Genomic DNA, 14,264 nt, shown 5'->3' with positions numbered 1-14,264 from the left:
AGTCAGTGACATGTACACACAACATTATATGTTTGATCACTTATTTTTTGACATTTTAGGGGAAGCTTAACTTCCCTTGCAGTCTTATAGCAATCGCCACTGACCCAGAGAGTATTCACGCTTACAAAAGCGACAACTAATATTTATTTCCTGGCTGGGATTTGAACCCAGGGCATTTTTGCTGTGAAGCAACAAAGCTAACCACCGTGGTAAACAAAATCATGCAAATAATGTGTTGCATAAATTATCAATGTTTACCTGCCAACAGAGGGCATACTTATTTCTAATAGCTCTCATCAAATATGCATATAATAACCAATCAGAAATGATTTTCTCTGCTGACCTAAGAGGTCTTCTTGCTTCTTGGAGTTTCTGCTGTAACTTTATCTACATTTTGAAAAACCCACAACTAGGACAGCACGAGGATGTAATCAGATACTTCTTATAACAGTTAAAGCAAAGCTAAATTATCTTTGTTGGAATGTTAATTATTTGCATTTACTAACTTTCAAGAAAAAAAGAGGCCTGACAAAAGATAAATACAAGATATCTAACAAATTGTAATTAGTCCAATCTGAGTTGATTTGAGTGAAAAAAATGTTATAAATGCTCAAAGATTACTAAAAGAACAATGCAAAACAACAGATCATCAGATAAACATGAATATAATGAATGCAGTCAAGGAAACCGATTATAATATCAGTCAAAGACATACATGCAGTAAATTGCTGACAGGATTGAGGTTGCTTTTTTTTAATCTAATCCTGACTTTAATAGACATTCAGCTTTTCTTTCTTAAGGTTACATTTGCATAATGTGTCTCAAAGGAGCTAATTGTGCTGTCTTTTGAAACTATAGTAACAAAGATTTTTTTGGGATTGTACTCGTTTCCTTTTTACACCTAAAAACCCAGTTGACCTGGTACGACTGGGGACTCAGTTTAAACAATACAGTTTTGAAATGCAACAGACAAGTGGTGCTGATAAATCCAACAACGGTATCTCTACATACCAAGAAAATGTGTCCATCTCTTCTCCCCTAGTGCAACTGTTGGAGGAGGTTTTTCACTTATTTACGACATTGCTCTGCTGTATGGGTAATTCCCACAACCTTGAATTTCTGGCTAATTAGTTTGAAAACCTCCTTGTTCTGGTTTTTGTATTGTTTACAGGCCAGAGGTCCCTTCTTTGATCTGCATCAGAGCTTTATTGCACATTCACACCCACTCAAAAAAATAAGACTTTTGAAGCAAACAAGTTCGATTCAGAATTTTTGTTGTGAATCCACCTATTAGAGCAAAACATAGTTTAGTGCCACCACTTACTACTAAAAAGCAGCAAGGGAGTTAAACACAGAACGTAAGAATGATCCCGATGGTGTCTCTGGAGGAACTAAGGAGTCTTGTGTTCATTAACACTTACTCTGACTTATTAAACAGCTTAAGTCGACACAGATATACATTAGACCTAGATTTTTAGTTGTACATCTAAAAACTTGATTATCAAACATGAGCATTTATTTATATGATTATGTTTTTCTGAGCCAAATCTTTCAGCAGCACAGACAGCTGAGATCATTTCAAAATACACTGTAGGGACTTCCAAGGACACTTCCAAAGGAAACATGTTTTTATGCCAGTTTTTCAAGTAGACCAACTCAGTTTAATTTTTTATGACTTATCAGCTTTTTCCAAATTGCTCATTAAACTTTTTCACCAACATTTTAGATCTATTTGAGGTAGAGGATGACTTGTTACAGCACTACTTTACTAGTGTTTAATCATAAATCACGATGGACACTTGAAACATGGAATCTCATCGTACCTAAACATGTATAAGTTAATTGTATTTACTAAAGTACATAAATAAATACATTTTTATTCAGAAGCTGTCATTGCTACTTTTCTGAAAGACCAGAATATGGCAGGAATGTTTTGTCCCAAATAAGATCCAGCTAGATTTTCTCCAGCTATAACTTAGTTTAAAAATTATTTAATGTAAGCAGCTCTTTGTCAGGGTCTTGTCAGTGTATTGGATAAACCCACACAGATGATAATTCTCTATCACAAGTTCAATCTTTCTAATATAATATTACAAACAGATCTGTTCTTTCTTGTGTAAAAGAGCTTTCAGAAAGAGATTCTATCATTCTGTAAAATGACCGATAATTTTGTTGTAACACACACAGTTTGTATGTATATGAGTAAGGCCTGTTTATAATAAAGCAGTAGTTCTGCAAAAGAATGTTAATCTCCATTTTAGCCTTTAGAGTATTAGTATGAATACACCCAGCTCACGAAATGACACAGATTTACGAGGACAAGGAGATACTGGATTAAAGCAATATCGGGGACAAACTCTTTTTGTTCTTAAACTGTGTTTTACAGACTCTGCAATCAGTGTAGAATAATTCATTCCTGAACTGACTAGTCCATATATTGCATGTGTTGTGTTGGTTGGCTGTCAAAGAAATCCTCACAGCTTTGTGCAAATACATCTGAAGTACATCAAATAGTGTGATTGTACCACTAAACACTCAATTATATTTCGAAATATAACGATATTTAATTAAGCTGTCATTCTTCAAATATGAAAAGTAAGAAAAGTCCCACCACATTATCAGTTTTAGATGTTTATAAACATAAAAAGTTAAAGTTTATCATTATTAATTATCAAATAATCAATCAAATTATATAACAATAATTGCCCTAAAAATTGCCCTAAATTGCCCTTAGGTGTGTGAATGAGTGTGTGCGTGGTTGTTTGTGTGTTGCCCTGTGATGGACTGGTGACCTGTCCAGGGTGTACCCTGCCTCTCGCCCATAGACTGCTGGAGATAGGCACCAGCTTCCCCGCGACCCACTATGGAATAAGCGGTAGAAAATTACTGACTGACTGACTATATAACAATATTTGTTTCCCAATAATGGTAAATGAGATATTAATTGCCAATGCCTAGTTTAATGCCATAAAAGCTTAGAAAATGCCAAATTGTTGTTTTCATAAAAAAGAAGCAAAGCTGTATAAATCTCAAACTATGTTTGTAAGAATCTTTGCTCAATATAAAATTGTCAAGTTCAGGTTTGAAAAAGGCTGCCAGTCAAACTGTTTAAGTGGTGGTGGCTAGTCTGACATGCAGTGTTTATTAGGTGACTCATTGCTGAATAAAATCCTCGCCTTCATGTCCAGCAGATTATGATACCTTGGACTAAAACAGCAAGACAGAGCTTTGTGAGACATGCTTTACTTTGACTAGGTACATTATATAATGGCATTTCAATATTGCAAGATCTTGTGCCACAAGATCACATCACATCCATAGAAATTCACATCAAATGTTGTCTCGAAGCACTTCACAAAAAAAGTTATTTATATACAGAAATATATAATCATTCCAGTATAGTCCAATCATGCAAATAAATTCAAAGTCAATTACAAACATTTCAATTTAAACCTATTTATAAAACATTTCAGTTAAGTTTAGTTTATTATTCCAATTGGTAAAATTTTGTCTATCTAAGGAAAGAACCAATTGTATCGGGTCACTGACTTAGCAGTAATCAGTCCTCCAGAACATGCAAGTCCTAACAGTGGACAGTTGCACTTGTGTACAGTTGTGTTTTGTTGTTAACTTTAAAGTTATCCCTCATACTGAGGAGGCATGTGATCCCTACAGTAAGATACTGTGTGGACTGCATTAAAAGCACCACTGAGATCCAACAGAACAAGCATAGGCACAGGTCCATCACCTGAGGCGATGCAAATATCTTTAGTGACATTCACCCCAGCTGTTTCAGTGCTATGATGGGCTCCAAAACCCGACTGAAACTCTTCAAGCGGGTAATCACTTTGTAAATGCTCACACAATCGAGAATAAACTAGTTCTTCAAGAATTTCAGACAAAACAAGATTAGACATAAGCTTGTAAGTTATTAAGGCTTCTTGACTGAGAGGAGGTTTCTCAGGTAAAGGTTTAATTAGAACAACCTTACATGCCGTGGGTACGTGTCTGTTTACTAAGAATAGGTCATACATATCCAAAATGTTGTAATAATTAGGTTGTTATGGGGTTTAACATACAACTTAAAGCTTTACATTAAATACATTATTTTTCTATAACTAAGAAAGGTAAACTGGATAAAAACAGTCCACACACAGATCAGGTTCTACATGTCTGTATTTCAATAGTTTTATGGTATTGGTGCACCACCTAATGACAAACAGTTTGTGCTATTTCTTTATTCTGGTATGGAAACAGTATTCAACATAATTTTGATCTCCATGTCCTCCATGCAAACTATTTTTAACAAAATGGTTAACGAATCCTTTTTTAAATATTGCATCATGATCTCAAATAATTAGAGTACATGACATCCCTCTTAACATGTCTGATCTAAGATTTTGTCCTTGAAAACACATTTTCCACTGATGGAACCCTGAAGAGCATGAGCCAAAGAAGTTCCAGTTCATATCCACACACATTCATGCTTGTCTATTTGCACCACAGGGGTTCGCAGAGCTGGGAGATTTAGAGCATAATTTATCAGTCAGAATTATCAGTGCTTGACAGACACAGTATCTCTTCAGAAAGTATAATTACTGTAGCAAAAAGCTGTATTGGTTTGAGAAGATACTGAAATACTAGAAACACAGAGCCAGCAGCAATGATGATTTGTTCACCAAAGCATAGGTCTGTAGCTCTCATATACAGTGGACACCTTGTTACTGTCAAAACTGAACCAATTTCAGGTTGTCTTCATTCAGATTGACAGTATTACAATTGATTTAAATGTGCTTTCTGCTCTCAATCAGGTTTAATTCTTGCTCATTATAATTGAAGTTTGTGTTTTCAAAGAGCTCCTCCTGTCTAGTTTAGAAGTCTATAATGGAGTGTATGAAACACAAGACAACAAGCCTTATACATAGCCTCTGAAGTGCAAATGAGCACAAATTATTACATTTTTATGAGACTTCAGGCTAAGGAACCCTGTGCCATCCTGTTACCTCTGAGCAGCTATATTTAGTTTGGAATTTATAAAGGGACATACAGTACATCCTATTTAGAATAATTTTAAACTAAAGGCCCCTTGTAACAAAAACAAATATATTCTCTTTTAAATGCATTTTACTTCAAATAAATCGTATGGTATTGTGTTAAATATTTAGTTAGTTATCCTTCACACGACACCCAGACCCAACCATGCCTTTAAAATTTTGAGTTTTTTAGTCTGCAATTTAAATGCCAAATGTATTTGTAAGGCTGATACAGAGACGCCCTGGCATCATATTTTGTTATGATAAGGAGGAAAACCCATGAGAAGTGTCTGTAAGAATTTGTAATTACATTAAAAAACTTAATGCAGTTAATGTAACATAATTTGAGACTTTAGAACCCTAATGTAATCACCTTACAGTGACCAAAGAAAAATACAGTAAATAATCTATTTTTGCAGCACTCTTTGAGATCTTAAAAGAGAGTGACGTTTAGTTAATATTTTTGCATAGCATGGCAAACTTGCAATACAAAAGTATCTTCAACTGCAACCTCTCAAGCCACTGATAAAGTGATGGTGTTTCCTCCACAGCAAGGCTAAAGCTGATAGAAGTCAATATTTATAGGGAAATTCCACAGAATGTGATAAAACATCAAGCTGAAGATGTGATACCTGTGCAACTGTAGACTGTACAATCTGACAAAGCATAAGATTGCAGCGACAGCAAAAACTGAAGAGCAGCTTACACAAAGAAAGCAAAATGTTGGCTTCTTGGTTTGGTATTGAATCTGACACCCTACAGTTTCTTAGTTGGAGATGAAATAAAGAAGAGGGTTTAAGGTTTTTCCTTTCATAAACACAGTTTAACAGTTTGGACCTTTATTGTCTAAATTATGTAGTATAAATTCAAATGGCTTTATTGTAATAGTTTTTTTGAAACCAACACTTTAAAATGCAATTTTACATATTTAAATTGATTACCTAAACCTTGTATACTGTGTTTTCTGCTTCTACAATATTTTATCTGTTGCAAACTAGTCCAAGGTTATCTACATCACCAACACAGCATTTAGGTTCAGAGGAATTTCCATCCTGAACACAGAGCAATCAAAAAACAAGACTATTACACACATTTCTACCACAATAGTTCAGCGCATCTCAAACCCACTAAAATCCCACTGAAACCTCTATATTTAGGTGAATACATAGAAGCCTGAGATAGAGAAGAGTGACTTTATAGAAACCCCTCATTCCATTAGACAAAACCGCCCTGAACAAGAGACCATGCGTAGGAAGTTTTGTGTGATATTTGTAAAATGAACGTCTGTAGTTTTGTCTTCTGTTTTTTGTCCAGTGTCTGTTAAATAAGCACTAGGGCTGTGAAAATTAAATTTAAATTTATCAAGAAACCACAGTTAACCCCCAAATTATTCATACATTGGCAAATTTAGGTGGAAAGTAATCTTTTTTTTTTACATTTTCCTTCTGAATTGAGGTATATTAATGTTTTGGTGTGACCCAGCCAGAGTCCCGACTTGAATCTGGTAGTGAATAACTTGTCATCACCCTAAAGATTAGGGTGATGACAAGGAACCCTTTCCGCCTCGAAGCTTATCACCAAAGATAAATCACAAATACAAGGAAATCTGCAAATAGCGTTTCAGCAATCATAAGAAGTCAACAAAGATGTTTCCAATAATATTTCAGAAGGACATAAATAATTTTAGATTTGAGATTTTTTAACAAAAAAATATATTAAAACATATAGATAGACAGGCCGTGAACTGACGGGCTAAAGTGTACCGTGAGGCCAAGCGTGCCGCAGCCCAGGCTGTGGCAGAGTCAAAAACTCGGGCCTGCGAGGAGTTTGGTGAGGCAATGGAAAAGGACTACCAGTTGGCCTCGAAACAATTCTGGCAAACCGTCCGGCGCCTCAGGAGGGGGAACTAGTGCTTCGCCAACACTGTTTACAGTGGGGGTGGGGAGCTGCATACCTCGACTAGGGACATTATTGGGTGGTGGAAGCAGGGGCTGGGACTCGGGGTTGAGGGCTGAAGTCACAGGTAAGGTAAGGTAAGGTAAGTTTATTTATATAGCGTTTTCAGTAACGAGACACTCAAAGTAACGAGACACAGAGGTGGTTAAAAGCTCCACGGTGGCAGGGTTTGCCTCTTCAACATTGCGTGGCAGTTGGGGACAGTGCCTCTGGACTGGCAGACCAGGGTGGTGGTCCCCCTTCATAAGAAGGGTGACCGGAGGGTGTGTCCCAACTATAGGGAGACCACACTCCTCAGCTTCCCTGTTAAGTCCTATGCCAGGGTATTAGAGAGGAGAGTGGCCGAAATTTGAAGCTCTGCTTCAGGAGAAGCAGTGTGGTTTCCGTCCCGCCCGTGGAACATTGGACAAGTTCTACACCCTCTGCAGGGTACTCGAGGGTTGATGGGAGTTTGCCCAATTGCATTGCCAACACTAATTCGGACCTGTTCCCGGTGCATGTTGGACTCCGACAGGGCTGCCCTTTGTCACAGGTCCTGTTCATAACTTTTATGGACAGGATTTCTAGGCACAGCCAAGGGCCGGAGGGGGTCTGGTTTGGGAGCCAGTGGATTTCGTCTCTTCTTTTTACAGATGACGTGGTCCTGCTGGCCCCGCTAGCCAAGACTTACAGCAGGCGATGGGGCGGTTCACAGCCGAGTTTGAAGCAGCTGGGATCAGGATCAGTTCCTCCAAGTCCTAGGCCATGGCTCGACCATCCGAAAGGAGCTTGGAGTAGAGCCGCTGCTTTCTCAACATCGAGAGGATCCAGTTGAGGTGGCTCGGGCATCTATATCGGATGCCTCCCGGACACCTCCCTCGGGAGGTGTTCCTAGGCACGTCCCACCGGGAGGAGTCCCAGGGGACGGCCCAGGACACGCTGGAGGGACTATGTCTCTCGGCTGGCCCGGGAACGCCTTGGGCTCCCTCGAGAGGAGCTGGAGGAGGTGTCTGGGGAGAGGGATGTCTGGGTGTCTCTACTGAATCTGCTGCCCCCACAACCCAGTCCCGGATGAAGCGGGAGATAAAAACATATAGATAGATAGGCCGGGAACTGATCAGTCTCAGTCAAGTTGCCTGGATGAGGGGGTCTGAAGTTAAAAGACATGAAACCCCCTGTGACCACAGGTACTATCACTGATGATGTGTCCAAGATAGTGCATCATAAGATGTATGTAGCAATCATTGTTTTAAAATGTTTTCAGAAATGTATGTTTAATTTCCTGTGTGAAAGAAATGTCTAGGTTAAATAAAAACATTTTTAATTATAAATCTGCCAGGGATATGAATAGTTTTAGGCTTAACTGTACAAGCTAGAGTTCCTACACATTTTTCAGATGAAAATTCCATACTATTCTGGATTTAAATTTAAAAAGTTGGCTTGCAGTCTGGCAGCGTGATAAAGGGCAATATTTACCTTTTTTAAATTTGATCAGGTTTATTTCAACACTGGATTTTGTTACTGAATACATAATTTTAAAAAGCACAGCTTTTGACATGTGGGAATTCGTGATGAAAGGTATCACTCAAATCGAATTGATGTTACATGCACTTTATTTCTTAATTTTTTTCCTTTTCACTTAACATGTATTCCTCAATTTACTTTATTAACAGCTGGCTCTTCAGACACAAAAAACACTAAACAAAAAAGCCTTCACCTCCTTTTGATGAGGCCATTCCACATTTTTCTGGGCAGGCCGTCAAAATGGCACAATTTATAAAAAGAGAAAATAAAATATAACTCTTTTAAACACAATCCAAATAGATTTTCATGCAGTGACATCTATTCTAACATACATATATCTAATTATAAACTATAAACAGTCTTTACACATCTTAGTGTTGTTATACTTGATTTTTATTCTAAATATCCAAGAGCTGCATGACACAATGTGAGTCTGAGACCATAGGCATTAGGTAAGAACTTTGACTTATTAGTATTTCAAATATTTTAATTAACAGAATAAAAGAGTTTGAGGCATCCATGGTAAAAATGTTGGAGCAAACACTTGTTGTTTTCTCTGAAATGGTCTTCAGTTCAGTATAAAAAGAGATAAAGCTGAATCCTTGATGTGTCACTTGGATAGCTAGCTCTCTGGAGTAATGTTACATGATAGATAAAAGCTATCCATCTGTAATGGCTAACTGTACCCTTTCTGCAGCACCACACAGCTCAGCAAGTGTCACTGGATGTAGTTGCCTCCCCCACCCTCAGCTTGAAGAGTAAGAGGGGTTGACATCCTGCTGAAGAGGCTGTGTGGTGCCAGATAAGGCTGTCTGTGTTCTCCTTCTCACTGAATGTGCTCTGAAAAAGCCCATGCCCAAATCAATTACAGCAGAATGTTTTGAGGGCTGTTGCAGTGTTTCTTACAGGTCCTCTTATTCGCATTCAGGCACGAGTGCTGCAACCTGGAAGTGTTTCACACTATAGAAAGTTAGGTGTTACAAAGGTAATGCACAAATGTTCGAGGTGAATACTGCAGAACCTGAGTATCTAGTTTGATATTAGAATTAAAGATTTTCATAGAAATTATACTGACAAGAAAATATTCAGACCCATTCACACTGAAAAGCATTTGTTGCTTGTCCACCTTCAGAATGCAAAGGAAATTTTGTATTTTACCAAATATTTTAGTTATCCATTCAAAAGTTTCAAATTCATCTCTACTAGCGAAACCCACATTTTAACACCCCAGTTTAATAAACAGCATATTAAGCCCTTTGTATAGCCAAAGAAGGAATACTAAAAAAACTGTTGGATGTGGATGTAATTACTCAGAATTCTTTCCACATGTCAATTGCAGAGTACATTAAACTTGTTCTTTTTTCCTTTCAAGTCATTTTTAAATGACATCTACCTGCATTAGCTAAAGGGAAACCTGCTGGTACCATTATAAACAAGTGTGCTGTCAAAAGTGTGCCTAAAAACCTTTCAAAATTAAGAAAGTACTTCACTTTGCACAAAGATTTATTTGCCCACCCCCCAAAAAAATTTACCACTCAATGAAACGAATCTCTGTCCTGTTTAGAGACAGCATGGTGTTTGTACACAGTTTGTTGTTCTAGAACCAGAAACTACACCGTATTTTATTGAGATTTTATGTGCCTGAAATTGGTAGCCAATAATGAATATTATGTGATCTAAACCATTCCGTTAAAGATCTAGCTGTACCTTTAATGTTGTCCAGATTGAAGATAAACCTCTCCCGCAATCTCAAGGGTTTTGCAGTCTAACAGGACTGCCCTGTAATTAGCTCCATCCATCTCTCAATCAACCCTGACCGGCTTCCCCATTCCTGCTAAGGACCTGATACTGCCCCTACCATGGTTTATAGCTGGTATGATGTGTCAGCTTTCTTTCACAAAAAGTATTTTAGATGTAGACCAAGTTATGCACAGTTATTACTTATTCTGTCAACAGATTATCAGATGAGCTGTGGATCTTTACAGCTCCTTCAGAGTTACCATGAATGCATATGTTTTTTCTGTTTCTGTTTTTGAATGATATATTGAACAGTGCTCTTTGAGTTGGCCAAAGATTGGGATTTTGTTTCATTACCTAACTCTTCTTTAGGCTTCTCTGTAAGCTGTCTTGAATGTCCCTTAGTCTTTGTGAAGTTGTTTGTTCATTAATGTTCCCTTACATCAGAGGTCTCTACAGAACAGTTGTATTAGGGGTGCAGAATTAAAAGGGGCAGGAAATATTTACATGCCACACCTTCCAGGTTTTTGCTTGTAAAACTCTTTGAAAACCTTGTATTTTTGTCTTCCACTTCTGAATTATGCACAACTTTTTGTTGATGTTTCACACAAGATCCAAACAGGATACATCTTGCCCTATTTTTGTAGATGCCATATGCCTCAACTTCCTTATGTTCCTCCGTAGTTTTTATCTGTCCTACCTCTGTGTTCTTAGTAGCCAAACATTTATCCTCAACTTCTCACTACAGGTAACAAGTTCTCATACTGCCATGCCTCCCTGCTCGTCGCGGGCATCTGGTGCTACGCTGCAGTGTTTGCCGTGGGTCCACTGTCAGGTTGGGGAGAGTATGGGGCTGAACCTTATGGGACAGCATGCTGCATCAACTGGCACGCTCCCAACAACAGTTCTGCAGCTATGAGCTACATCATCTGCCTCTTCTTTTTCTGCTACATTGTACCCTGCACTGTCATATTTCTGTCCTACACCTTCATCTTGGTGACTGTGCGAGGCTCTCGGCAGGCCGTGCAGCAGCATATGTCTCCGCAGAACAAGATCACCAATGCACATGCACTTATAGTCAAGGTAACTCCATAAGATTAATTTGTAATTTATTCCATGAAGAATGTCCTTTGAGTGTTTTCATGTTGCTTTTCAGCTTTCCGTGGCAGTTTGTATCGGTTTCCTGACAGCGTGGAGTCCATATGCAATTGTTTCCATGTGGGCAGCATTTGGTAAATCAACAAATATACCACCAATGGCTTTTGCTTTGGCAGCCATTTTTGCCAAATCGTCTACCCTTTACAATCCTATTGTCTACCTGGTCTTCAAGCCAAATTTCCGTAAGTTTCTGTGTCGGGATGTTGCCCACTGTAGAAGCACATTCTGTGGATGTATTTGTCAACACAGCTCCGCACAGAAGGGAGCTTGCACACAATCTCATCACATCAACAAGTGCAACTCTACAAGGTTGTCCAACGGGCTACCAGAGAACCACAGGACCTGCAGACACTGTCCTTGCACTGAAACGGTCACCGGTGCCAAGGAAAACTTTACAGATTACAGTCCTCAGCAGACTGCCAGAATACTTAAAGGATCTGTGAACACCGAGGTTGCTGTCAGTCAGCTCTCCAATGAGCTGCAGAGCGACTTTCTTTAAAGAGAGAAAAATGTTATCTGAAAAACAAAATGCTGCCAAAAAACGACAAGGAGTCAAACAAAGTAAGACTAATTGCAACTTAAGGAAAAGTCAAAGGATCAAGACTTCCATGATGAAAAAGTTTATTATTTTTATTCTAGTGTTCAAAGCTTGTTTTATGCCTCAAAAATGTAATACTGCCAAAAGAAAAATGAAAAGATAAACTAAAAAAGAAATAAAAACAAAGATGGTCATGTAGTTCGATGCAAATACAGGAGAATAAGCAAGCCAACCTGTCCAGAGGGAGAATTAAAGGTTTGTCTGGTCGAAGTAACAAGCATCAACTATTTTATTGCTCTGAACAATCAACATCAAGGAAACAAGACTGAAGAGTCAACATGCAAAATCCATTTACGCAGGATTAAGAGGGAGGGACTGATACTGAAACAGCCTACTCCCTAATCAACCCTTTATGTGTTTTTTACAAGTACTGTACTTTCTGGGATGTTTGTATTTATTTGTGCATGCCTCAAACTGATGGACAACAGGGTTACTGCTCTAATCTATCTGTTTTAGTGTTTTTGTTTTTCTTTTTACATATTAGGATTTATGATTTAAAATTAGATTTTCTGATACAAAATCAAGGCAAAAATGCACGATGAACACATTGCTTAACAAGTAGTTTTCTCATTCTAAAAATGCTTTTTGCAAAAGTAATTAAATTAAAAGGCTAATGCAGATTTTATTAACGGGGTTCTTTGAATTATTTATTAGTCAGTAGCTTGCCTGCTGTCTGAGGAGGGTTTCAAAAGACAGAAGACGTTCTCATACTGGAGCAGAGTTAACTGCTGGTTAGACTGGGTCCATGATAGAGTCAAACCTAAAAACATTTTACACTTGTAAAAACAAACATTATATTAACTCATTTTCAACTGATAAGCTCACCTCGCTATAAAACGCATCAACTCTGGGACACAAAACCACTTTTCTTGCTGATCAGTATGACGACTGGATTTCCCCATGCTGTTTATACTTACATGTAATTGTTTAAAGAGACGGTGCATTCAAGCATTTGAAAATTGTACTCAAGGATTAACCAGACTTGCGGAGGTCCAAAATTATCTTCTTGATATCTTGCCTGCTTGATTTCTTTTCGATTAATAACACAGGAATGCGGTGTGTTTGAGATGTGACCTCAAAATAAAAATACTGTTTTTCTCCAATTAATCTAGATGTTGAATATAATCAGAATCATAATATTTCCAAATTTGTTTCAAGGCACAGTAATCTTACCGTATTCGAACTTCTGACTTTAAAGAAAGTAAAAAAGAAATACAAAAATATCTCTCTCATTCTGACACTTATCCAATTGAAATTATTTTCGTAATCCTAATTTAGCTAAAACGGGAAATATTTTGTTGGATTTGTCAGACAGTGAGAATAAGAAAGTTGAGTTTTTATAAAGTCTATGTCTGTGTTTCAGTGTATATCAATCCCAAAGTTGAGTAAACATTTGGGTCAAGCCCTTCTGGTGTTAAATGTTTGTTATTGTTTTGTCAATTTATCTTGGAAAATTGAAAGGTCATTGAAACATCAAACTTTGGGAACACAGATTGACAAATGGAGTGCTGGCATTCCTGCGTGGAATACAGTGAAGAATTGAGCTTGCCACGTTCTACACAATGAAACAATAGTCCCTATTATACAATGACAACAGAACTTGGTGAACATCTCCATATCTCTATCATGTAAAAGACTGTGTTCTCTTTTCTGCATTATCAGTTTTACTCTCTTCTCCATGTCTTCCTATTATCACAAAAAACAATATGTCATTGTTTTGCTTTTGCAATTATTAATCATTTTGTCTTTGTCTTTGTAATATTATTAAAAAAATACCAGGTAGTTTGATACAACCATCAGCATAAGTCTCAAAAACATATAGTTTGCAGCAGTATGAAACCGTTGAGATTTAGGTGTTTTCTATAGCTGAACTTTGCTTCATAAGGGCCCAGTCTGGCTACCTGTTAGATACACAAAATCTACCAGTCCAAAAGGACCTGTCTGTTTAATGTTAATAGCAAGCATTAAATGAAACAGCGCAGCATGTCCTGGTGTGCTTTTGCCTTAGAGACTGTGACTGGTTGGTCATTGACTGTCTGTCAACTTTAACATAATTATGCATTGTCATTCCCCCCTTAATAGGTTTATTTCAGCCCCTGTTGACAGCTCAGTCCTTTCAGAAAACACACAGAAGGTGTCTAAGTCCTAGCTCGAAGTGTTTACTGTACAGTGCCTGAGATATCTGACGACTGCAGGTAAGATTGCTGTCTACTAATAACTACTTTGAAGATGCTTTGCTTTAAAAATATATCAGACAAGCTCTTTTTTTTTTTTTTTTT

General features: G+C 37.7%; 1 protein-coding gene across 1 annotated transcript in view; it reads left to right on the top strand.

Moving 5' to 3' along the window:
- The window catches only part of opn7b (opsin 7, group member b), a 79,335-nt gene extending 65,782 nt beyond the window's left edge, over nucleotides 1-13,553 (top strand). The window contains exons 5-6 of the mRNA XM_047375032.1: nucleotides 10,978-11,312; nucleotides 11,386-13,553. Coding sequence (XP_047230988.1) covers nucleotides 10,978-11,312; nucleotides 11,386-11,886 — 836 coding nt within the window. The 3' untranslated portion in view covers nucleotides 11,887-13,553. The remainder of the gene's footprint in view (nucleotides 1-10,977; nucleotides 11,313-11,385) is intronic.
- The last annotated feature ends 711 nt before the right edge of the window (nucleotides 13,554-14,264 follow it).

Source organism: Girardinichthys multiradiatus, chromosome 1 (genome assembly GCF_021462225.1).
Source record: "Girardinichthys multiradiatus isolate DD_20200921_A chromosome 1, DD_fGirMul_XY1, whole genome shotgun sequence".
Lineage (NCBI taxonomy): Eukaryota > Metazoa > Chordata > Actinopteri > Cyprinodontiformes > Goodeidae > Girardinichthys > Girardinichthys multiradiatus.
This window is presented reverse-complemented; position numbering and strand designations above follow the sequence as displayed.